At 42.7% G+C, this 25,449-nt stretch overlaps 1 protein-coding gene and 2 long non-coding RNA genes across 3 annotated transcripts in view; all 3 read left to right on the top strand.

Moving 5' to 3' along the window:
- map7d2a (MAP7 domain containing 2a) overlaps positions 1-4,430 on the top strand; it is a gene marked incomplete at both ends in the record, with an annotated part of 37,310 nt that extends 32,880 nt beyond the window's left edge. Inside the window, 2 exons of the mRNA XM_080844406.1 lie at positions 3,807-3,983; positions 4,332-4,430. Of these exons, the coding sequence (XP_080700532.1) occupies positions 3,807-3,983; positions 4,332-4,430 (276 nt within the window). The remainder of the gene's footprint in view (positions 1-3,806; positions 3,984-4,331) is intronic.
- An 82-nt stretch (positions 4,431-4,512) lies between these two features.
- LOC308375072 lies at positions 4,513-11,765 on the top strand. The gene is made up of 3 exons (XR_013968886.1): positions 4,513-4,623; positions 6,490-6,680; positions 11,644-11,765. It is a non-coding gene; the product is annotated as an uncharacterized lncRNA (long non-coding RNA).
- Positions 11,766-23,170: 11,405 nt separating this feature from the next.
- On the top strand, positions 23,171-24,773 carry LOC308363570. Its single transcript, XR_013968600.1, has 5 exons — positions 23,171-23,309; positions 23,466-23,537; positions 23,788-23,837; positions 24,087-24,245; positions 24,379-24,773. It is a non-coding gene; the product is annotated as an uncharacterized lncRNA (long non-coding RNA).
- Positions 24,774-25,449: the final 676 nt, after the last annotated feature.

The following is a 25,449-nucleotide window of genomic DNA, read 5'->3' as shown; positions in this document are numbered from 1 at the left end:
AACGGGAAATAACAGCCTTAATGTTGTTCAACTCTTATAATAATTTTAAGTCGTCCAAATTCAAGTAACCCATTCTTCAACACTATCTGCTACATTACGCTGCAAAGTGCAAACCCATGACCCCGTTTCTAAACCCCATGCATTTCAACGAGAGCCAATCCATTGTGACGTGGACCACCGCACACTCAAAGCGATGGAAGCATATCGCGTGCTGTCATGGGTTTGCAGCGTTATCTTCAAACAGAAAGTAAGGTTAACTCTCCATTGCAATATATTTCGAGGGTTTGGGAAATAGTTGCTGCTGATTTGCTTATTTGTTATTTACATGTTTGGTGGAGGCAATCCAGAATTACAGACCCCCCCCCCCCCCCCCCAAAAAAAAAAACTCTTCGGATCTGCACGATTCACACAAGTCACCCAAACTGACGTGAAAAAAGCGGGAGGCGCCGAAAAGCGCCGTGTTTGCATCCTTGAAAAATAAGTTATACAGCCAACAGAGAAAATCAACACACTGACAACATTGTTAGCTAGTGCACTGCTGCAGCAAATGGCATTGAGGCTACAACATGCTAACGTCGCAAACCACCACACTGAATGGGCAAGTAACAGAATATTTTTTTTTAAATACTTACATTTCCCTCGTCTGCAGTTCATTCCAAGACATTGCCTTCAAATATGAATTCAATCCATTTCTCTCGTGTCTTCTGAGGCTGGGAGGTGATGTAGAGATCTGTACAGCCTACCACAGCACATCTTGAGTAATTAATTTGCTTCATGCTGCTAGCAAGCTAGTCCAAGTTCATATCATATAATAATGAGTGTAGGGGGGACGGGGGGATGAGATGGGGGGATGGGCCCAAATCAAACTGACGACACTTTGATAAGGAAGTTCATTGGCAGTCACACAAGCATGTTGTTTCTGACGTCCAGGAACAATAACAGATCGCGGGATTTGTTTTTTTTTCAGACTTTTTGGGTCAGTAGACATGCCAGATACCCAAATTAACGTGTAGAAGCACTAAAAAGGTAGCCTGGCCGTTACCAGACTGTGACTCCATTTCATTCCGTCAGTCAGTCTGGGCCAACCCAATGCATTTTGGTTTCCGAGATCGGCGGGTGCTTATCTTGAGGTTTAAAATCATTGGAGTTCCCTTAACCAATCAGCAACGTTTAGTAAGCATTCGGTAGATTAAACTCTTCCCAAAGCCAGTTGGGAGAAGAGCTACGACGTCCTTTCCAATCATAAAACTTACAAGAAAATACTCTTGTTCTCCTTTTAATTTTCTGATGTTCTCGAGAGTTGAGACAACTTTTCCGATAGCTTTTCGTGTCTTTTCCTCCCAGGCGAGTTTTGCGTCACAGCTCTGAACTGTTCGCTGATTGGTCCTGCAAAATTTTGAGTTCTGGAAACGATTGTCAATGGGGTTGGGCCAGACTGAGTATGAGCTTGAAATCAATTCAGGCGGAAATACGTAGGCTGGTGTCACCAGGCTACTAAAAAGGTGGAAATTTTCATAATATGTCCCCTTTAAATTGCGATTAATCGCAAATTTGTATCTATTCTAAATGTCCCTTCAATTATTTTTTTCCATATTTTTTTTAATGCTCTGATCAACATGTAAAAGTGGATAAGCTTGCTTTATGCAAATGTTTTATTTGATTGAAAAACAACATTGCCAAACAGGGCGGTAAAAAACGAATTATAAAGTGCACATTTCAGGTAAACAAGGACTCAGCCTATAGTGCAGTTAAACCATGTCTTAATATTTTCTTTTTTTCAAGTTTGCTTGAAACATAGCAGTCAGGCCTCTTAATTCAGAAACGATGAACCGTAACAGTTAGGTTCCCAATAAAAGGTAAGCCTACTTCTTCTTCGCTTTCAGCCAGCTGCCTGTTGACATTTTCAGACAACAGTGAAGCTCGCTTCTTTTGCACAACACAACTTTTAAAAGTAAACTTTCCATTCAGAAGCTTTTTATCATTCATTTCGCCATATCGCGCTCGCCATTCACTCAACCCGTAACATTAGCCCACTACACAGTTTGTGAGGCCAAAAAGAACGTTCATCTAAAAAAGAAAAAAATTAACAACGTTAATCTCACGTGAAAAAAATTGACGGCGTTAAAATGGGTTTGCGTTAACGCCCTTAATAACGCGTTAGACTGACTGCACTATGTAAGACATTACTAACACTAGTGCAGTGCCCGTAGGAATTATGCATTCTGTAGTGTTAGCAAACGTAGGTGTAGCTGTTGGGTAGTGTAATAGCAAGACATATTTACACTCCTCATAGGTAGCCTACAGGTTACACTGAAGTATTATTGTGATGCATGTTTCCTTTTCATTATGAAATGTTTTAATGTTGTATAGTCTTTTTGGAGATACACCAACAAATAAAGTTTGGGATTATGTAGTGGATGCAGTTGAATATAGATGTCAAACGATAAAATACAAATATCTCGCGAACTTTGAATTCAAAAATCTTCAAAATCAAGGATGCACAGGGCGGCGCCCTCCACAAACGCATTTCACCTCTTTCTCTGAATTACTACACTACCCATAGTGCCTACGGGAAACGATAAAATACAAATATCTCGCGAACTATGAATTCAAAAATCTTCAAAATCAAGGATGCACAGGTTCATGACATGCGTAAGCTACATGCAAAATATCATAACTAACGTAATTAACGTCAGAGAGATACGCCCTAGACTGACACACTGACTGACTGACACACAAAGGATTTATAGATGTTTTGGGTAACCTGGTAACCCTGGTCCTCAGCCTTCTGGGTTTACTCACCTGGACAAAATGCCTAGCAGAACAAACTGCCCAAAACACCTGGATAAAACTGCCTAACAGAACTTGAGTTAAAGGGTGGGCCTGCTTGAGGAGCACACCGCTACTCACAAACTTCGAATTGGTCTCCGGCTTCCGTGCAGTGTGTGAACTGCTTTTGCCGCCGATGGCCGGGGTTGCAGGGAGGGGAAGGGCTGGGCGAGCGGTGTTGCTGCCGCTGACGGCCGCTGGTGCAGAGAGGAGTGGGGGTAGGCGGGCAATGTTGCTGCTCATAATCACAGACGCGGGGAGGTGCGGTGGAAGGCGAGCGGTGTGTGTGCTGGCTGGCCGGTGGATGATCTGCCGCCGCTCCACTGCAGCCGCGGGACACGTCACCATCAACCGCTGGCAACCTCTGTGACGTCACTCCCGTGGTCAGCGAGTAAGCGTCGCTAAACCCAATGCATTTCAATGCACGGCAAACGGTAAAATACAAATATCTCACGAACTATGATTTCAAAATCAAGGATGCACAGGTTCATGACATGCGTAAGCTACATGCGAAATCTCATAACTAACCTAACTACCGTCAGGGAGATACGCCCTAGACAGACTGACACACACACACACAGAGATTCCTGGATTCATAGATAGATGTTACTGAGGATGTTCCAAGACATTACTAACACATTACTGATGAGGTTCTAAGACATTACTAACACATTACTGATGAGGTTCTAAGACATTACTAACACATTACTGAGGCGTGAGACTTCTTCTGAATAATGAATAATTGATGTCATAGCAGGGGCAGCAGGGATGATGTCATAGCAGGAGCATCAGGGATGATGTCATAGCAGGAGCATCAGGGATGTTGGCATAGCAGGAGCATCAGAGATGTGTCATAGCAGGGGCGTCAGGGATGATGTCATAGCAGGAGCATCAGGGATGTTGTCATAGCGTTGCCCATGTGTCTGCTGTGCTCGTACTCAAATAGACATGCTTGAGAGGGGTTTTGTTTTTCTTAGGTGAATGACTCAAAGATGGAGGAAGCGGGGTCAAAGGTTAATTCAACTTCACCAATGACCAATGGCATCCAAGCAAAGCACCAGATGACCTCAGAGGTGGGCGGAGTCCAGGACACAAGAGCCACGCCCATCCAGGCAAGAGCCACGCCCACTCTCTGCCCCCCTGGCACAACTCAGGTGAGCAGCTAACCCTAACACTAAAGCTAGCCCTAACCCAGATCAGGTGAGCAGCTAATCCTAACGTTAAAGCTAGCCCTAACCCAGATCCGGTGAGCAGCTAACCCAAACGCTAGCCCTGACCCAGATCAGGTAAGCGGCTCCTCCCGTTTCAGTATTCAATGCATTGATAGCAGGATAGTACCTAGATAACCCTAACCCCAGGCCATTAGGTGTTAACCTCACCTCGCAAGGAGGGATAGTTAGGTGTAGAAGGCAGGACATGCTGAGATCTCAGTCACATTATGCATTAATGCATTAATCCCTTTATTGTTATAAGATCAGTAAATGCAACCCGAAGTCCACCAGCCACTCCCCAACTACCAATGGGAGCATCACATCAACGCCTCCTCCTCTGAAGAGCAAGGACAGCCCGAACATAGAGATGTCCCCTACTATGAAGACTAAGGACAGCGAAATCACATCACAGTCCCCTCCACCGAAGACTAAGGACAGCATCATCACATCACAGTCCCCTCCTCTGAAGAGCAGGGTCAGCCCGATCACATCACAGTCCCCTCCTCTGAAGAGCAAGGTCAGCCCGCAAGAGGAAAGAAAACTGCAACTTACCTCTTCAGCTCCTCAGACTCTCACTGTCCAGGTGAGACGGTAGTCGTCAGACTGACTAGGTTAGAGTGTAGTCTTCAGACTGACAATGATCAGGTAAGAGTAGTCTTCAGACTACTGAATACTGAACATATAGGAAATTGCACTACCAAGCTGATTTTTAGATTTTGGCATTAATGCTTTGTGTTAAGTTTCTATCTTTTGAGTCCCAATAGAATCATGCAAGGGTTTATTGTGATTGTTGGGGCCAAAGGTCAATGATTTTGCTGTGGGAATTCAAACATTGTGGGTGTTTTTTTTGATAATAAAGAAATCATGCAGCAAACATCACCCAGTTTGAGTGTTTTAACCTTGGAGTGATTCTCAACTAATCAAATTGTATTGAATTCAAACCATAAAATAAAGATACAACAATCCCCACCAGGGGCATGTAGACAGCTAGTAAAGGCCGAGTTATGCTCTGTTTTACACGTAACGCGTAAGCACGTAAGATACACAAACCCCCCCTTGCGCGGTAAAATACCCCCCCTTACGTGCTTAAGTGCGTCGCCCAAAATTCCTGACTATGCGACTAAAACACTACGGCCCTACACAGCTCGCAAAGGCTGTGATTGGCCGGCTACCACAGCCTTTCACACAGAGTCTCACGTTTCCGGGGTAATAGCATACAGTCTTTTTTAGACCCAGACATTTTTTTAAATCATGAATACCCTGCAGACCGTCCCACAAGCCTTGTCTTATGGATTAGGAACAAACATAACAGAAGAGGTCCGAAGACATGAACTCCTTTACAAATCCTCTTTAAACACTTATAAGGACGCTCAAATTACCGCGAATATCCCATTCTCACCCGCAATTATTTGGAGAGAATGTGGTCATTCACGAACAAATAGGTACTTTCATATTCATTTTCCGCCACTTGTGAGTCATGGTGATATCTTTCATTGAGTTCATATTGACGTGAATCCATCAATTGCACCAGCGAGTTTGATAGAATGAGCCCGGTCTGCTCATACAAAAGTTAACAGTAACCTGCCGTTACCTTGTGGCCAGCACCATTGTAGTTACAAGCATTGACAACATGATGAGATTCTCTCGCCGTTTACCACCTCATCTTTGAATAATGTAACTCATAAACACATCGTTTTAAAGCCTGTCGCAGTCATTAAAATATGTCAATAAACGAACTTTTGCGTCATGTGCTGTCTTTTTTATGCCACTGGTACTGAATTGCCAACATTTGTATTTTGTGTAACACATGTATTCATAACATCAAGCCTTTCGCCCACTACACTTTCATGCTCCGGTAAGTTTTTTTCCTTTGTCCTGCTGCAATAAATAGGCTTACTTAACTAAAAAAAAAATCTACAGTTCTGGCGTCAATTTGCTTTGCAACACGCAACACGGCTCACAAGCCTTGCAACACGGCTCTGCGTCTAAAACGAACCTTAAATCAAAACTTGTCTAAAACAAGTTCCTTGTGTAAATTACGTGCTTACGCCTCTGCGTCTAAAACGACCCTAAATTGGCCTTAAGTCAAAGCTCTACTCCAGCCCTTACACACACACACACACACACACACACACACACACACACACACACACACACACACAGGTCTCCCAGTCACGTTGCAGCATTACTCCAGCCGTCACTTCAGGCTCTCATACAGTAGGTTAATGCAACACACCTGGAACCACCGACAAACTCAATCATTCAGAATGATTCTGCGACCCACTTTTCACTGCCCTAGTGTACAGCTGTGCAGGTGGATGACAACTTCAGGATCTCTCATTGTTTATTCAGGCAAAAAGGGTTTTCTCTTCTCGGAAAAGGTGTCATTTTCTGTCTAAGACTTTAGAACGTTTATGAATATAACCAGAGTTCTCCTCTACTCTCACAGGCTACTATGGTTACAGTTACTTCAGCAAGGACGAGTAAAGATGCAGTCGTTGCCATAGCAAACTATTTGGATAAAAAAGATAAGGGGGCGGGGCTTGGGGCCTCAGTGTTGCCACAGCAACTCTCTGGTGTCCAGCTGGGTGGAGTCGCAGGGGCCCCAAAAGAGGAAGAGGCCCAGTCCATGGATGTGAGGTTTGTGTGTGTGTGTGTGTGTATATGTGTGTGTTTTGTTGTTTATGTGTGATTCCATGAGTGTGTGTGTGCAGGGCTGTAGTGGTAAAATAAGTGGTGGGTACCCCACAAACGGGGGACGTCCCCAGTACGTTAACAGGACATTCGCAACGTCCCCAATCGTCCCCAATTGGTCCCCGCCACAACGTTTGCTAGAGGACGTTACCAGAAAGTTTTTGACGTTCGTAGCAAGTCTATGTTTGGTCCTTCTGTGACGTCCGCATGAGTCTTAAATCGGACTATTAGGGAACGTTCTAATTTGGTCCTTCAGCACACGTCCCCAGGACGTCCTTCAAAAAGGTCCCCGTTACCTCTACCTGTGGTCCTCTGCGTGACGTTCGCATGAGCCTGAAATCGGACTTTTAGGGAACGTTCTGATTTGGTCTCTCAGCACACGTCCCCAGGACGTCCTTTAAAAACGTCCCCGTAACCTTTACCTGTGGTCCTCTGCGTGACGTTCGCATGAGCCTTAAACTATTAGGGAACGTTCTAATTTGGTCCTTCAGCACACGTCCCCAGGACGTCCTTCAAAAAGGTCCCCGTTACCTCTACCTGTGGTCCTCTGCGTGACGTTCGCATGAGCCTGAAATCGGATTTTTAGGGAACGTTCTGATTTGGTCTCCCAGCACACGTTCCCAGGACGTCCTTCAAAAACGTCCCCGTAACCTTTACCTGTGGTCCTCTGCGGGACGTTCGCATTCGGTCCTTCCAAAACGTCCCCTTGACGTCTTCTTATGGTCCTCTCTGAACCAGAGGTTCCGCTAGAGAAAAATGTTTTTCATTTGCCCGACATTTTAATGATAAGCCGCGGCCAATATCTTTTTCTGCTTCTAAATTAGCCTATTGAAGAAAAGCTTAAGCTTAAATAATAACATAATCAGGTAGTTTAGAATGCAAAATGTTTATTTTCCTAAGTTTACAATGGGAAACAAAAACATTAATGTCTGATGCGCGTCAATAAGTGGCCTTTAATCGCAACCTGCTGTGGCGTTAAAATGAGTGCCGCAACATGGTCATTGCTCTGTTCAATGAGAGCAGAGATTCTAAAATTATTCGACCCTCTTGTGAATCCTTTGCGTCGCCTTTTCGCAGTGCTAACAGAACATTTTACTGTGACTATCAATTACCTCGCACCTTAGCCAAGAGAACTTGTCACTCCATAACGACATAAACGCCCGACATTTCGGCCTTTTCTCTGGTGAAGATGTTCAAACATATAGGGCTTCAGGTATTCAGTGTTTGGAATGTTCACTTTCTACATGAACTAGTTTATTGTTCATAATTCAAAATTTTTAACTAAGTTCACAGCTCCAATTTTCAATATGCTGCGAGTGCGAGCTATAATTTTTCCAAATCTCTGTCTGCAATACCGCTCTCGGCTCCTACGCAACTTCGGCGCGCTCACACACGGGCATGGACAGTAATAAAATGAAACGCGTTCAGACGCAACACTGCAGGTATTACAGGTTCATCCTCATCAGACGGTTTACCCTCATCAGTTGTGTTTGACCTCTGAAAAAAAGCTTTTAAGGCTAGTCTGCTTGGCCATGTTGGATCCTTCTCACCCAGTTGGATTCTTCTCACTCGCTTTATTTAAAATGCAGCATATGCGTGTTGTTAAATAACTTTCTAACGGCAGATTAGCCTGTTCCTTTAAAGCATAATAAGGGCAGTGCACGTTTGTTTTATAGGCCTATATATTAGGATTGTTGTCAAATCCAGATTGTGTTTGCGAGACGGGATTTTTAAGAAATTCCAATCAGACAATTTGACCGGTGAGCTCTACGTTCTGTTGCAGCATCTTTGAAGGCCTGTGGAAAGCTCAATGTAAAAGCTAGAGACTTGATAGACCTTCCTATGTATGCATTGTATCGGAATCATGCAGACATTACATTTATAGCACAGATCAGTAGAGAAGCATTCATATTTATTCTATTTCATCATTCTTAGTTTGGCTAGTTATTCTGCCTCCCTGCCCGCACGTCCGTGACGTGCCATGGATGTTAATTAAAAAAGGAATCATTACGGAAAACCCTCAATGCGTAGTGACTGAGATTGCTACAATATGCTTTTCCTCAAACCCTCGGAAAAAATGACAAAGTTTGTTGGCTGTCTCACACTGTGATAAAAGTGTTAAAGTGACAAAATAATAATCAGATGGTGGTAGTACAGTAGGTAGAGAAGTGGTTTAGTTATAGGAAGGTTAACGGTTCAATTCCCATGCCTCGCAATCAAGTTTGTAAGCGGGTGTGTGTCTGTGTGTGTGTCTATGTATATCATTTGAAATGTGCTATATAAATAAACTTGAACTTGTGTGTGTGTGCGTCGTGTAAGCAAAATGACGGCTCCGCAATCTATTATTATTTTATTTTATAAGCAAAAACGGTCGTTGCCCCCAACGTGCCTGCTATGTCCGCGGTGCGTCCTTGAATAACGTCCCCAGGACGTCTAAAACACGTTTCCCAGAATCACCACAATGCCCTCAGGACGTTCTTGCAACTTCCTGCAGAACGTCCCCAGGACCTATAGAAACACGTTTTCCAGACGTCACCGCAATGTCCTGGGGACGTTCTTGCAACGTCCTGCAGAACGTCCCCAGGACCTAAAGAAAACGTTTCCCAATTGTCAACGCAACGTCCTCGGGACGGTTTTGGAACGTCGTGCAAAACGTCCTAGAGTTGTCGAGGGAACCATACACATTTACGTTTTTAGAACGTTCAGAGAGACCATTACAGGACGTCGAGGGGACGTCATTTTGCTTACAGGGTAAACTATGAATTTTGTGACCAGACAGACCCCGACGCAGCAACACAACACAAAGCGTTGCGACTCTATAAGGCTGTCGTGGCTTTATTCCATTATGTTATCAGTTAGTCATATTAAATCATTGAATACATGTGTTTGTAGTTTATTCAATTTCAAGAAAACAGTAAAGAAAAGTATGTGTTGGCCTCACAATAATGAAGGGGGTGGAGGGGGAGACAAAAGAAAGGACCTCTATAGGACCTAAACAAAAATGAAGGCCTCTGGAAACAGGCCCTGGGTGTTATAGCTGAAAAGTATAATATAAAAAGAAACCATGCTGCGATTAAACACCTCCCCTGTTCTTTAACCATTGGAGAAACCTCCAATGTCAACACAACACAACAACACAATAGTTGATGTGCGGGCGGTCATCAAAACAAATAATGATAAAATAAATATGAATAAAAAACAAATAACGATAAAATAAATATGAATATTTTGTACTGATCTGTGCTATAATTGTATTTTCTGCATGATTCCAATCAATGCAAGCATTTTTATAAACAAAATCGCTGAATTTGCGCATGTCCTGTTCAAATTTCCTTTCTTCTACACACAAACCACAAAAATCGCCTGATATCCATGGCTAATTAATCCATTCCGAACAGGTAGGCAGGCAGGCTAATCCACAACGTTTATGTGTCTACATATTGACTGGATCCTGATTGGTGTCGCCGCCGCAGCCAAGGCACTGATTGGAGGGCCACAGACCACAATTCAGCGCAGATGAAAATGATTTAGAATACAGCGTTTTTATGTTCAACAATTAGAAATGTAGTTTTAAAATGACACCAAATTCAGATTATTCCAACGGCAGAATACAAGGCCCAGTGAACTTTGAGGTGCGTAAACGCCACTTACAGGTGCGCAAACGATATATAGAGGTGCGTAAACGCTATTTCCAAAATTCCAGAGGTGGGTAAACGGCGTTTACCCTCGACTACAGCCCTGTGTGTGTGTGTGTGTGTGTGTTTGTTTATCTTTGGGCCTCTGTGTGTGTGTGTGTGTGAGTGAGTGAATTATTTTATTAGCTTCAGTTTTAGAAAATTAAATATAATAATGTTGTGCTATTATTTTTGGCAATCATCTCAAAACCAGAGCCTGAACTCTCTAGGCATGTAAGTTTGGGAATGAGCGAGTGAGTGAGTAAGTGAATGAATGAGTGTGTAAATGAATACGTTTGTGAATGAATGAATGAGTGAGTAAGTAGGTGTGTGAATGAGTGAGGGTGTGAATGAATAAATGTGTGAATAAGTGAGTGAGGAGGTGTGTGAACGAGTGAGTGAATCAGTGTGTGAATGGATACGTGTGTGAATGAGTAAGTAAGTGTTCGATTGAGTGAGTAAGTAAGTGTGTGAATGAGTGAGTGAGTAAATGTGTGAATGGGTGTGTGAATGAGTGAGTCAGTGTTTGAAGAGTGTGTGAATGGATTCTTGTGTGAATGAGTGAGTGAGTGTTTGAATGAGTGTGTGAATGAACATGTGAATGGGTGTGTGAATGAGTGTGTGAATGGGTGTGTGAATGAGTGAGTGAGTGTTTGGATGAGTGTGTGAATGGATTCTTGTGTGAATGAGTGAGTGAATGAGTGAGTGGATACGTGTGTGAATGAGTGAGTGAATGAGTGTGTGAATGGATTCTTGTGTGAGTGAGTGAGTGAATGACTGTGTGAATGAGTGAATGGATACGTGTTTGAATGACTGTGTGAATGAGTGAATGGATACGTGTGTGAATGAGTGATTGAATGGATTATCGTGTGAATGAGTGAGTGAATGGATTCTTGTGTGAATGAGTGAGTGAATGAGTGTGTGAGTAATAGTTTGAATGAGTGTGTGAATGAGTGAATGGATACGTGTGTGAATGAGTGAGTGAGTGTTTGAATGAGTGTGCGAATGAGTGTGTGAATGGATTCTTGTGTGAATGAGTGAATGGATACGTGTGTGAATGAGTGAGTGAATGAGTGTGTGAGTAAGTGTTTGAATGAGTGAGTGAATGAGTGAATGGATACGTGTGTGAATGAGTGAATGAATGAGTGAGTAAGTGTGTGAATGAGCAAATGGATACGTGTGTGAATGAGTGAGTGTTCGTTCCTCTCAATGTTTTCTTTCTCTCACTTTTTCAGCCCCATCTCAAAGGATGACCTAGTATCCATCCCAGAATTCTCTCCTCTGCAGGAAGAGGCAGTACTCACCCAGAATAACTCCCCCAACTCTTCCTGTACAAGCTCCTCCCCTACAAGAGCACTCCTGGATCTTCTGGACCTCACTGGACATGTGGCATATCCATGCCCTGTAACCACAGCAACCGTTGCCTTGTCATCCTCCTCTTCTATCTCGGTGGTAACCAATCAGCCTGGTGACTGTAACCGCAACCCTGTGACGTCCTCAGTAACATTGTCCTGTTCAACCACTGATCAGAAGCATCAGAATCAATGTGGGCCAATCCCGTCACCAATAAAGCCCATGACCATGCCCCTACCTGCTGTGGTCATAAAGGATGGGACAACCACAGCATTGCAAGGCAGAGGCAAAGTGGAAGCTTGGTAAGAGGGTTGTGTGTGTGTGTGTGTGTGTGTGTGTGTGAGTGTGTGTGTGTGTGTTAGTTGTTGTTTATGTTTTGTATTAATGCATGTATTAGGAAAGATGATTGGATGGATATTTAATGACGATGCTTAATGTGGATGTGGCTTTGTCTGGTAAAAGAAAACGTAAATTCTAAAAGCAAGCTGTAAATTAATTGTAAAATGTTTAATAATAATAATTTCTTCTATTTTTGTTTTCGTTTTTGTTCCACAGAAGGACTACTATGCAGTGACTGGATGGCCCCTCTCCAGTCATGTGTGTGTGTGTTTGTAAGAGAGAGAGAGAGGCTGTGTGTGTGTGTGTGTGTGTGTGTGTGTGTGTGTGTGTGTGTGTGTGTGTGTGTGTGTGTGTGTGTGTGTGTGCGTGTGTGTGTGTGTGTGTTTGTAAGAGCGAGAGAGAGGATGTGTGTGTGTGTGTGCTTGTAAGAGAGAGTGAGATGATGTGTGTGTGTTTGTAAGAGAGAGAGAGAGAGAGAGAGAGAGAGAGAGAGAGGATGTGTGTGTGTGTGTGTGTTTGTAAGAGAGAGAGAGAGAGAGAGAGGATGTGTGGTGTGTGTTTGTAAGAGAGAGAGAGAGGATGTGTGTGTGTGTGTTTGTAAGAGAGAGAGAGGATGTGTGTGTGTTTGTAAGAGAGAGAGGATGTGTGTGTGTGTGTGTGTGTGTTTGTAAGAGAGAGAGAGGGGGGATGTATGTGTTTGTAAGAGAGAGAGAGAGAGGATGTGTGTGTGTGTGTGTTTGTAAGAGAGAGAGAGGATATGTATGTGTGTGTGTGTGTGTTTGTGAGAGAGAGAGAGGATGTGTGTGTGTGTGTGTTTGTAAGAGAGAGAGAGAGGATGTGTGTGTTTGTAAGAGAGAGAGAGAGGTTGTGTGTGTGTTTGTAAGAGTGAGAGAGAGGGGATGTGTGGTGTGTGATTGTAAGAGAGAGAAAGCTGTGTGTGTGTGTTTGTAAGAGAGAGATGATGTGTGTGTGTGTTTTTAAGAGAGAGAGAGAGAGGATGTGTGTGTTTGTAAGAGAGAGAGGATGTGTGTGTGTGTTTGTAAGAGAGAGACAGAGAGGATGTGTGTGTGTGTGTGTTTGTAAGAGAGAGAGACAGAGGATGTGTGTGTTTGTAAGAGAGAGAGAGAAAGAGAGGATGTGTGTGTGTGTTTGTAAGAGAGAGAGAGAGAGAGAGGATGTGTTTGTTTGTAAGAGAGAGGATGTGTGTGTTTGTAAGAGAGAGAGAGAGAGAGAGGATGTGTGTGTGTTTGTAAGAGAGAGAGAGAGAGACACATCCTCCTCATTTGCCTTCAACATGTCCTGCAATGTGTGTTAGGGTTAGGGTTAGGATTAGGACTCCACCCAGCACAACCATGTATGACCTACAGTTGAATGTAAGAGAAAGAAAATGGCTTAAGTTTCTTTTATAGAAAGCTCTACACTGATGCCTTCTGGGTAAATATTTAAGTTATAGACTGATATCCATCACTAGTCATTTTTAGCAAAAGCAATACTGTACATGTAAACGAATATTATAACATAGACAACAAAGATAGATAAACATGTTTAATTCTTCCCAATAGGCCAACCATGAAGCCTCCATTAAGTATCTGTTTGGCCCACTCTTAGTTTAGTCCACGGAAGCAGCTTTGCTGACAAATAAAGGACCTACCTGGCCTTTATATATGTCATTATTTTCTTAATACATACAACACAATAAATATGAATCAGGACAGCAGCTTTGCTAAGTAAGGGCCAGCTTTAGTACTAGACCCAGAGACAGAGGTATCAAGTGTGTGCCCACAGCCCTGCTTGAGTTTAAGTTTTCCAGTTAAATCCAAAGCCTAATGCACAGATCTGGTTCTTCCCATGTGCTGGATGCAGTATTTCGGTTATGCAGTATTTCTACTTGCCGTTCTGTGAGATTGGACCAGGGACGTTGTCGTATAAAAGCTTTGAGAGGAAATCCTTTAGTGGGACACACACCCTTTATGGGGTAAATCTCCTTTGACTAGAAATGGTCAAGTATTCATGACTGTATGTATATTACTCTATACGTAATATGTTTTCTGTTGGAGAGTGTAGGAATGTTGGTTTGTGTATGTGTGTGTGTTTTTGCATTCAGTTATGTGTATTTTAAAAAGAATCACTTCAAACTGAGTTTAAAATTAAGTAACAAATGCTAACTTAGTATTACAAATGCAATTACAACACAGATTAACATCACTAAGAAATGGAGGACATGACATGATAGCTCATAGCCTCCATTGGGTTTTGTAGTTGAATATATCATTTAGTTTAAATAATCCCTTGTGCAACCACCAGTTTAATCATAATTACCACTGCAACTGTATTATGGTCAATTAATATGTGCCTGAGGTGTATTTCAGCATTTACAAAAGCTATGCTATCTTTAAAACTAAAAACCCAAATCGCAGCTTCTGATGACATATTACCTGACCTCTCATGGAACCCTTCAGGCTGAGTGTAGCACTGTGTTGCCATGGTGATGTCTGGGACAGGCTGAGTGTAGCACTGTGTCGCCATGGAATAGCCTACCATGGGTACATGCCAGGAGGACTAGCTATGGAGAAACATTTTATTTGTTCTATTTTGCAAAGAGTTTGGAATGCAAATGTGTGTTTTTTAGTGTGTGTGTCTGTGTGTGTGTGTGTGTGTGTGTGTGTGTGTGGGTGTGGGTGTGTTTGTGTGTGAGAGAGTGTGGTTGAGTGGGTGCCCGTATGCATGTCATCTGTTTAAAACCTTGTAGACTTGTAGACTTTTGTGTCTTGCCAAAATATACCAAGTGCCCATGCACTAACCAATGAAACCAGTCCTTTGTCACCAATAGCAGCCAGCAATCTCATCTTCCCTCTTCCTACAAATGTGTCATCGATTAATATGCATCTCTGCTAGTTAAGCTCTAAATAGACTTATTATAAACGAATAAGATAGACTAGGTTATCTGTTAGTCATATAGAGATTTGTAGGCCAAATGTTCAAGTCAAATTAACCTGCTCCAACCTGCTGAGAATATGAGACTGATGATGTTTTGTCACTTCTATATTACTCTGCTCTGTATCCACTCAGTAGGGGAACACTGGGTTCCTGTTTAGAAGGAGATTCCCTTTCTGAAGTAGATGTGAAAGATACAGGAACTCCACAAAATGCTTACAACAAACCTCTTAATGCAGGCAATGGATTAGAAACAAGAGATGTAAAGCTCTATACGTTTACACAAATGATGAATATAGTTATTTAAGCAGCTTTAAAACATTTCCCCAAGCTTTTGCCTTTTGCCCTAGCAAGCATGCTTGACAGTGAGAAAAGTAAAACCAGTTCTGTGTGGGAAACGGACATGTTTATGACCTGATCTGTGATTGGTTAAAACATTGGTGATGTAATGGGCGCTGGTGGTCACACAGTGATTGAGGGACTATGTGATTGGAGGGTTTGTAGTTTTGACTCTATGGTGGAATGATGACTTTGAGATTGTAGGGTGTGTAGTGTTGGTTCTATGGTGGAATGATGACTCTGAAGCGAGTCCAGGGATGTAACAGTTACATAGTGAGCATTGATGTTGGGTGATATCTGTTTGTGTTTTGGTTAAATGCCAAGGGATGTGAGGCCAGCAGATGTCTTTGATTGGTTTGAAGCATGTAAGCCCGCCCTCCCAGTAACAGTGATCAGCCAATGAACAGTGGAAGCCAGCCTGTTGCTTCATCAGCATGATGTGACCTAACCTGATCATAACCACTCCTTGATAAGTACTAAGGTGATTTGCTGAATAAAGCTTATTACTGCATTCAAACTATGTCTGTCGTTCTGAATAAACTGATTTCGCAGCTTTGGCATTGGAGACGTCTCTATTGTGTGTTATTGTTTTTTGAACCAGTATCTGAGTATGTGTAGCTGGATGTGTAAATGTGAATGTGAACATATCTAACACATTGTAAGGCTACAATATTAATTGTATTATATTAATATTAATATTATAATGAGGAACTAAAGTTTGGTTCCTGTAGAGGGATCGCAAAGTTGTTGCCTGTTGCCTAAATAAAGTTCCTTAAACGTGGAAAAGGTGTGGTAAAGACTTTCAGGCAACGCAGGTGTGAGAGTGCAGCGTTATTCACGTTTGTGTGTGTGTGTGTGTGTTTATGTGTGAGACTGCAGCTTAAGTCACGTGTGTGTGTGAGACTGTAGCTTTCTTCACGTGTGTGAGACTGCAGCTTTCTTCACGTGTGTGAGACTGCAGCTTTCTTCACGTGTGTGTGTGTGAGACTGCAGCTTTCTTCACATGTGTGTGTTTGTGTGTGAGACTGTAGCTTTATTCACGTGTGTGTGAGACTGGAGCTTTATGCACGTGTGTGTGTGTGTGTTTGTGTGTGAGACTGCATCTCATTCATGTGTGTGAGGCTGCAGCTTTGTTCACGTGTGTGTGTGTGTGTGTGTACACAACTAGCCGCAACGTGTGCCGCATTTCGTACCCGAGATCCGTAAAGGCCCTCCTTTAAGGCTGATTTATGCTCGGGGACGTAAGCGTAAGCGCAAGCGCAAGAGGCCGCGCAAGCCCCTTGCACGACCCTTGCGCGACTTTTCACGTCTTGCGTGCGTCGGCCCCTTTTTCTAGACTTGCGTCATTTTTTACGTAAGGTCTTACGCGAGCCTCGCAGCCTGCATTCTATCAACGAATGTTACGTGATGAGATTACTAAAATGTAGTCTGTATGTCTGCTTAGTTTAACAGTGCTACCCAAGCAAAGGTTTGAAAAGAACTTCAAGCTTCAGACTTTCTGTTAGGGAAACAGCTTTCTATCTGCCAAGCAAATGGCAGGCTCATGACAACACGCGCAACCTTTGGGAGCATGAACTGCACTGAGTAAATTTTGCGCAACACTTAACCCCAACACTGAACCAAGCAGCCGCCTTAAGTGCGTTGCCCAAAATTCCTGACTATGCGACTAAAGGCGGCTGCTTGGTTCAGAAATTTACTCAGTGCAGTTCATGCTCCCAAAGGTTGCGCGTGTTGTCATGAGCCTGCCATTTGCTTGGCAGATAGAAAGCTGTTTCCCTAACAGAACGTCTGAAGCTTGAAGTTCTTTTCAAACCTTTGCTTGGGTAGCACTGTTAAACTGAGCAGACATGCAGACTACATTTTAGTTTGTTTTCTAAAAACAATCACATAGTATTGCATGTTTTACTGTGGTAGAAAATACGTTGGCTTAATGCTAATGTATATGGGGAATCCTATAGAGACCGCGCTAGGTATTAGCATCAATTAATTCACTTTAATGTTTTTGTATGAGCCTGACATTTGCTCTGCAGATAGATAACATGTTCCCTAACAGAAAGTCTGAAGCTTGAAGTTCTTTTCAAACCTTTACTTGGGAAGCACTGTAAAACTGAGTAGACATGCAGAATATTTTAGTAACCTCATCTCGTAACATTCGTTGATAGAATGCAGGCTGCAAGGCTCGCGTAAAGGCTGATTTATGCTCGGTTACGTAAGCGTAAGCGCAAGCGCAAGAGGCCGCGCAAGCCCCTTGCGTGCCCCTTGCGCGACTTTTCACGTCTTGCGTGCGTCGGCCCCTTTTTCTAGACTTGCGCCATTTTACGCAAGCCTATTGTTCTGGGTGTGAATTGCTTGGCAACACCTCCAACGCAACGCGTAAGCGCCTAGCAATTCATGCTCCCTTTAGAAGCATGCAAGGGCCTTAAGACCTTACGTAAAAAATTACGCAAGTCTAGAAAAAGGGGCCGACGCACGCAAGACGTGAAAAGTCGCGCAAGGGTCGCGCAAGGGGCTTGCGCGGCCTCTTGCGCTTGCGCTTACGCTTACGTCCCCGAGCATAAATCAGCCTTAAAACACTACGGCCCTACACAGCTCGCAAAGGCTGTCATTGGCCGGCTACCACAGCCTTTCACAGAGTCTCACGTTTCCGGGTTAATAGCATACAGTCTTTTTTAGAGCCAGACATTTTTTTAAATCATGAATACCCTGCAGACCGTCTCATAAGCCTTTTCTTATGGATTAGGAACAAACATAACAGAAGAGGTCCGAAGACATGAACTCCTTTACAAATCCTCTTTAAAAACTTATAAGGACGCTCAAATTACCGCGAATATTCCATTCTCACCCACGATTGTTTGGAGAGAATGTGGTCATTCACGAACAAATATGTACTTTCATATTCATTTTCCGCCACTTGTGAGTCATGGTGATCTTTCATTGAGTTAATATTGACGTGAATCCATCAATTGCACCAGCGAGTTTGATAGAATGAGCCCGGTCTGCTCATATACATTTACCTTGTGGCCAGCACCATTGTAGTTACAAGCATTGACAACATGATGAGATTCTCTCGCCGTTTACCACCTCATCTTTGAATAATGTAACTAATAAACACATCGTTTTAAAGCCTGTCGCAGTCATTAAAAGATGTCAATAAACAAACGTTTGCGTCATGTGCTGTCTTTTTCGCCACTGGTACTGAATTGCCAACATTTGTATTTTGTGTAACACATGTATTCATAACATCAAGCCTTTCGCCCACTACACTTTCATGCTCCGGTAAGTTTTTTTCCTTTGTCCTGCTGCAATAAATAGGCTTACTTAACTAAAAAAAAAATCTACAGTTCTGGCGTCAATTTGCTTTGCAACACGCAACACGGCTCTGCGTCTAAAACGAACCTTAAATCAAAACTTGTCTAATACAAGTTCCTTGTGTAAATTACGTGCTTACGGCTCTGCGTCTAAAACGACCCTAAATTGGCCTTAAGGCTATCCTATGGAGCTGTAAACTCACGATGTCCGAGTGCAGCTGTTACTAAACTGCCATTGGCCCGTCTGCGTTCGAAAGGCGGGGCTTAGCGACAGGTCAATTGTTTTTATACTAAGGATTTTATATATGTTTAGTTTTGGGGAGTTATGTTTATTTATGTTGGCTGACATGGGGAACGGGAACTTTAGTTACACATGATGGCACAACAACAACTAAAATGTTTTGAAAACCAATGAGTGTAAGGCCAGCGGACTGCCTGAAAACCAATGAGCGTAAGGCCAGCGGACAGCCCGTCAACCAATGAGCGTAAGGCCAGCGGACTGCCCGTCAACCAATGAGCGTAAGGCCAGCGGACTGTTAGCTCTGCCCCCAATGGACAGATTGGTCCACTGGACCATAGGCTTATATACATAGACGCCAACGTCGCCGCCATATTGGATCACCTCTGAGGGGGGTTCCCATCTGAAACAGGGCTCCAGGCCGGCCATCTTTATGGCCATTATTGAGGACAAGGTGCCATCAAATGTCAGGCTATTTCTGCACTCAGTCCCACAACTGAAAACACCCTCTCGGCATCTGCATTCCAATGGGGCAACACCAGGGCCAGCTTGGCGATGGCAGCAAGCCTCTCAAATTCTTTGCCTCCTGTCAACTATGGAAAATGAACCAAGAACAAAATGGAAAAACATACCATGTTTTGATTAATACTGTAAGTATACTGTAACAAAGTTCAGATAAAGCATGCATCAATAAAAGCAACATACTGTATATAGCCAAGCCACACATGTTTCCGTGTTGCCACTCCACCCCAGAAGCTTTCCATCTCAGTTTCGTCCTGAAGGGAGGTTGTTGGCATGGGGCCGTATTCACAAAGAATCTTAGGGCTAAAAGTAGCTCATAAGTGGCGAATTTAGGAGAAACTCCTAAAAATAATGGGCGTGTCAGTCTTAAATTTAGGACTCCTATTTTTTTTTACTAAGAGCAATTCACAAAATATTTTATCCCTAAAAGTAGCACCTAAGTCTAGGACAGCTTAAAACTCCTCATGAGGACTCCTAAGTCACTAAGACCTATTCACAAAAAATCGTAAGATGGCTGCAGCCGACTTGGAATTGATAAAAGACATTGCTTAAACCGTGAAGGTATTAATATTGTCGTAGAATTAGCGCGGGATGCAATGACGCCTTTAAACTACGAAGTGAAATGTTTAAAGATAGCCTATTTGGCTTCGCGGAAAATGCAAATGACGACACTGGGAATCATCAGTCAGCCGTTTAATTCATCAAACTATCAACGCACTGTAGACCCCACATCATCCAACAGTTTATCCAGTTGCCTTTGGACAATCGCCAATTACACAAGATCAAAGTAAATTCCATGGCGAAGGAATGTCCAGTGACGGGACACACATTACAATAATTGCCCCATCCAAAGATGAGGACGTTTTCGCCCACCGTGGCCTGGATGTACCGATGACTCGTGCATTTCAACGGAGAGCGGTCTGCAGCAGGTTTTTGAGAACTTAACAGCTGGATGCCGCTGGGGTGACAGTGGCTATTGGTCCTGGGACCAGTAGGCTTTCGCTTAGGCTACGTTTCACGTTCGTTTCGCTTGAAGGGCCGTATGTGCTGATATTTGAAGTGGTAAAGGGCTGGAAATATAATAGCCTAACAGTTTGCTGGGTGCTTTAATTATTACTGCCTTGATTACATGCAATTGCCATATTTTATATTGATCGCTTTCTTTTTCTCTTAACGTGCAAAGTGTCATTCCCGTTGGATGCACAAACTTGTCATCATTCGTGTGCATTCTGTTAACTGCACTGTCCATAACTATTTAATATGACTTAATTTGAAGCCTAGCTTATTCTCTTATTTTCAGTTGGTATAGTGGGATTGTTAGAGGGACGTCACAAATGAGTTTTTAATGAGAGAGCCTGTCAACAACCAATCACCGTCCTCACCCCTTCTAAACTCGTGCATGAGAATCGACGTCATCCATAGCAACGGTGCTTTTATCTTAAACTTAGGAGTTTGTATTATCCTTAGTATGAGTAGGTCTCAGAGGCGTTGTGAATCACTTTTAAGAAATTACTCCTACGTAAAATGTTTTAGCGCGAGTTAGGAGCACTCTTAGTGGTAAGATAAAATGCTTTGTGAATACGGCCCATGGTCTGATAATTCAGAAACTCCTCACCCAGGTGGTCATGCTCTTGTGGCCCATGGTATGGGACGAGATGGGGAAACCTATTTATGAAAGTAGAGACGGGTTGCTAAGTTAGGTATATTTTCAGCACCCAGCAGCAGTTCATACACATCTTAGAGGAAAAGCCATATAAGGATAACTCATGTGCAATTTAGGAGTGAACATACCTCATCATAAGCATTTTAGCTAAGGTGATAGACAATAATTAAAGAAAAAAACTAACCTTTCAACAAAGTACAGGACATCTTCAATGCCACGTTCAGCCTTTTCTTTGGCCTGTTTTAAAAAAAGATAAATGTTATGTGAGCAGCCTTAATAAACAATGGGCCTCATTCTCGACCTTTTTCTGTAATTCTTCAGAAATGTTTCTTACACGACTTCGCAAAAACAACGTAAGAGAAACGCTTCCGCTGCATTCCCGCACGCTTGAAAATGTGTTCATAAGCAGCCGAAGTCTTCTCAGCTGGGTTCCTTCCGATTAGTTTCTTAGATTGATGCGCGTTCTTGTGAAAGTGGATTTGCATACATACACGCCCTGCCAGCTCCTTATTAGGAGACGCAATTTTAGAAACGTGTGCTGTCGCAATCTCCCGAATCCACCCCGTAACAGGTGTTCATTAATAAGGTGGAGATATTGTATTACGTTGAACGTCCGAAGTCCGTAAAAACATTTAAGTAGTCACTTTTCTTTTTTTTAAATCGAAAAATAGCCACCATAGGTGTGAAGACCGGTCCCGAGTAGGAGTATAAATTGCAGTTCGTCCTGTCGTTCGAAATGGCCACCATAGGGGTGAAGACTGGCCACGAGTAGTAGTATAAACTGCAATAAATTCATGCTTTAATTCTTAGAGATTGGGTTTAGTGTTTATTTATTTATTCACTTACATTTGCAGTGTTCATGTCATTCACATTCAGTCACTTAGCAGACGCGGCCTTTGTCCAAAGTGACGTACAAGGGAGAGAACAGTCAAGCTACGAGTCATATCTATGACCTAGTGTAACAATAAATACTACCTCGTACAATTATGACTATAAATGTGAAACGTAATTGTTAATGATACAAATATTCTCGTATTTATTATTATCATAATTATTTTAATCCGAGGATGTCTGTAGAGTTGACGTGAATGCAATCACCAACGGGTTCTCACAAATTCAACCGTTAACCCTTTTACTGTAATATGGAGTTTTTTCAAATGTCATTCCTCAACGCGATTCCTCAAATAACCACAAGATGGCCCGTGGAATCGCATTTGAGAAGATTCCGAGTAGGGTCCGACTGCGTCCTGCAAGACGGGGGCGTGTATTTTGAGGAGGCGTGTATTGTAAGGAGGGCGTGTATTTAGTCGGCCCTGATTGGTCTGATTCACGACGGCGTCTGGCGTCACACATAGCCTCGTGCAGAGCCATAATCTATTTGACATTAAACGAACTGGTCAACAGCAGTTAGATAGCAGACAGCATAAAGATAGCAGATTGCCTCGATTGATTTGGTAAGTGGACTGCATTATCAGTCAGAGATCGTATACTGTCATTGTTCTTGGTGTAGTTCTACTTTAAATTTTCATGTACACTCACAGCTTAATAATGTGTCGTCAATCCAACCACAAATTGGCTGCGTTTTTGGGATGTCTCTGCTAACTTTTCCTTTATGTTGATATTGCTTAAGCTTAACAGTTGTTGCTTTTCATGTTACCTATTTAATTGTTAAGTACCGCGTTTGATGCCGTGTTTGTTTTGTCGCAATATACTCTCACTGGTTTGTATTTATTTGATTATCATCATTTCGCCGTGTTACCGATTTGAAGTTGTCATCCCATGGCTATGTGGTTAGCCGCTAACTAGTAGGAGCGGGAAAGGATCTGCACACTGCTTGCAAAGGACTTAATTAGATCAAAGATGCCTGAGGAAGACCGTCTGTTTGTGTGAGCCATGTTACAGCATCTATGTCACACCTACGCTTACATTGTATACACTTGCATTTATCTATAGGGTTGGTTTAGTTAATTACACATGGGATACCTAAGAGCTGACTTAAACTGTAAATCTGGTTGAATTGTTTGTGCAGCAGAAATTACTTTTTGTCTTTTCAGATCCATCCAACAGTTTGCAAACATGGATCTCTGATGCAGCCAGTGCGGTTGGGAGATTCTTACGGGTGCCAAGTTTGTAGAAAAGTTGGCGATTACCCAGCCATGGTTGCACATGTTCAAACACATGACATAGCAGCCATATCTCACAATGGTAATTGAAAGTTTAATGCATGTCACTGATGTTTTATATTCTATGTCCTTTATGCATTTATCAAACTCATAACATATCAATTAACTTGTGATGTAGTGAACAAGGAATACTAACAGTTAATATTTTCTAATTTACTTTTCTGTTCCTTTTTGGAAGGCTACAAAATCTATCTGTCTATCTAATCTGCAAAACTTCAGGTTTTGACCAAGGTTCAAGGTTTTGACCAAGGTAAGAAGTTATGTTTCTTATATACACCTATTGCTGTAATATTACTTTATATACACATCTTTTGCAGCTATTACAGCTGTAACTCATCTGGGAAGGCTCTCCGACAAAGTGTAGGACGTGTGTGTTGTACATGTCTGTATCAGTATGTTAATGTTTTACGCTGTGTGTGTTGAGTGAATGTGTCTGAGCGAGTGTAAATTTGTGTACCAGCATATTCATTTTCTGCACTGTGTGTGTGTGTGTGTGATAGGCACCTACACCTTTCAAAAAACGCTGGCCTGACGACCAGGAGGTTGGAAGGTATGTCACAATAACTGCCATAGACTGTACCATATTTGAAAGCTGTTTGGATATGCTGTTCTTTACAAACATGGCAGAACATGACTGAAAGGCCCTGATCATACATACACTGCTAAGCTCCTGTTTCACTGCTTTCAGTGCCTATGATAGTGAATTCCAAAACCCTAGTGCAGAACTTTGCAAAGCCTGTTTGCATTCCCCCACCAGCTCTTCACCCTTTGACAAACTGCCACCTGTTTGTTTCCACAGTTGCCGGAGGAAAGAGAGATTTGTGAGAGATTTTTCTCATGGTGGTATTGGAAGATGGTTATTCCGCCATCCTGCGGCTGGCTATGACCTGCCAAAAGATGAACACTGTTGTCTGCCAGCCACAGTTTTATGAGGAGGCCCATTACAACTGGCTAGACAGTAAGTTATTAAATAATACTGCATTTACAGAGCTGTTGCATCAGATGTTGACATGCCATAAAAATGCCCAAAAAGTGTGGTTGTAGAGAAATTAGTGTAGGCATCTAAACTGACACTGCTCATTGGATTTTAGGTGTGGTGAAATGGAGCAGATTGGCTCCAAGCCACCGGGAGAGGTACCGAACGGCATTGGCCATTTCTGAGTGCCGCAATCTGCAATGGCGCCAACTGTGCAAAGACAGCGGGCCTGGCTACAGGGGGAACGGCCAGCGGGGAGTCCTCCAGGGCTTTAATGCAACTGACGACTTTCCCGGCTATTGTAGTTGGGATTGCCACCTGAATGATGGGCGGGAGTGGGATATAAATGAGTAAAAAGTGTCTCTCTCTCTCTCTCTCTCTCTCTCTCTCTCTGGGCCCACGAAATATTGTAGAAGGGGCCCCTGCGAGATGTTTGGCTGCGCCCCCCCCCCCCACACACACACACACATCTGCTCTGCCTCTGGGTCCCAATTCTGGGGGCCCTCTTCTCCGTCCCCTTAATTTTGTACTTTTTTTGTGTTAACTTATACCTGCCAATGCCTCTTGTTTCCCATTTTTAATAATAATTTTATCCCTGTTATTGCACATATTTTGTATTTACTTCAAATGCTTTGTATAATGACCTTCCCTTTCTGTATAATAAAAAAATGTAACCTACTCTTATGGCCTGAGTCATGTTTCCCTTACTAAGAATTCCCTATGGTATGCATAAGAATTGTCTGTAAACAATACAAGTGGAATAGGGGCGAAAATGTACAATTCTAAGGCTTGTATCCTTTAAGTAACTTTACTTTGTACCTCTGTAAAGCCAAGTATATGCATTTGACATCACAGTTATCAGTAAATGCAAATTCGGTTTCTCTTCATTACTCTTTGGACAGCCTGACATTTTCAGAGTAAATTCCAATCAATATTTTTGTGAATATTAAGAGCCAGAATTTAAATGACACTGCCCATGAGCAAAATGTTACACTAACTTTTTAACTCCACTGTTACAGTAAATTGACCCCTCCCGTAGCCTACAAACACCAGGCAATATCTGGACTTGCAGAAGTTAACTGAAATATTGAAACCCCATTTTGTGTACATATGGTGTGGCAGGCTGTGTAGCTGTATTTCAAAGATAACTACGTTTTGTAGGTTTTGACAAGAGTTAACAATGTTG

This window comes from Sprattus sprattus (genome assembly GCF_963457725.1).
Source record: "Sprattus sprattus genome assembly, chromosome: 1".
Lineage (NCBI taxonomy): Eukaryota > Metazoa > Chordata > Actinopteri > Clupeiformes > Clupeidae > Sprattus > Sprattus sprattus.
This window is presented reverse-complemented; position numbering and strand designations above follow the sequence as displayed.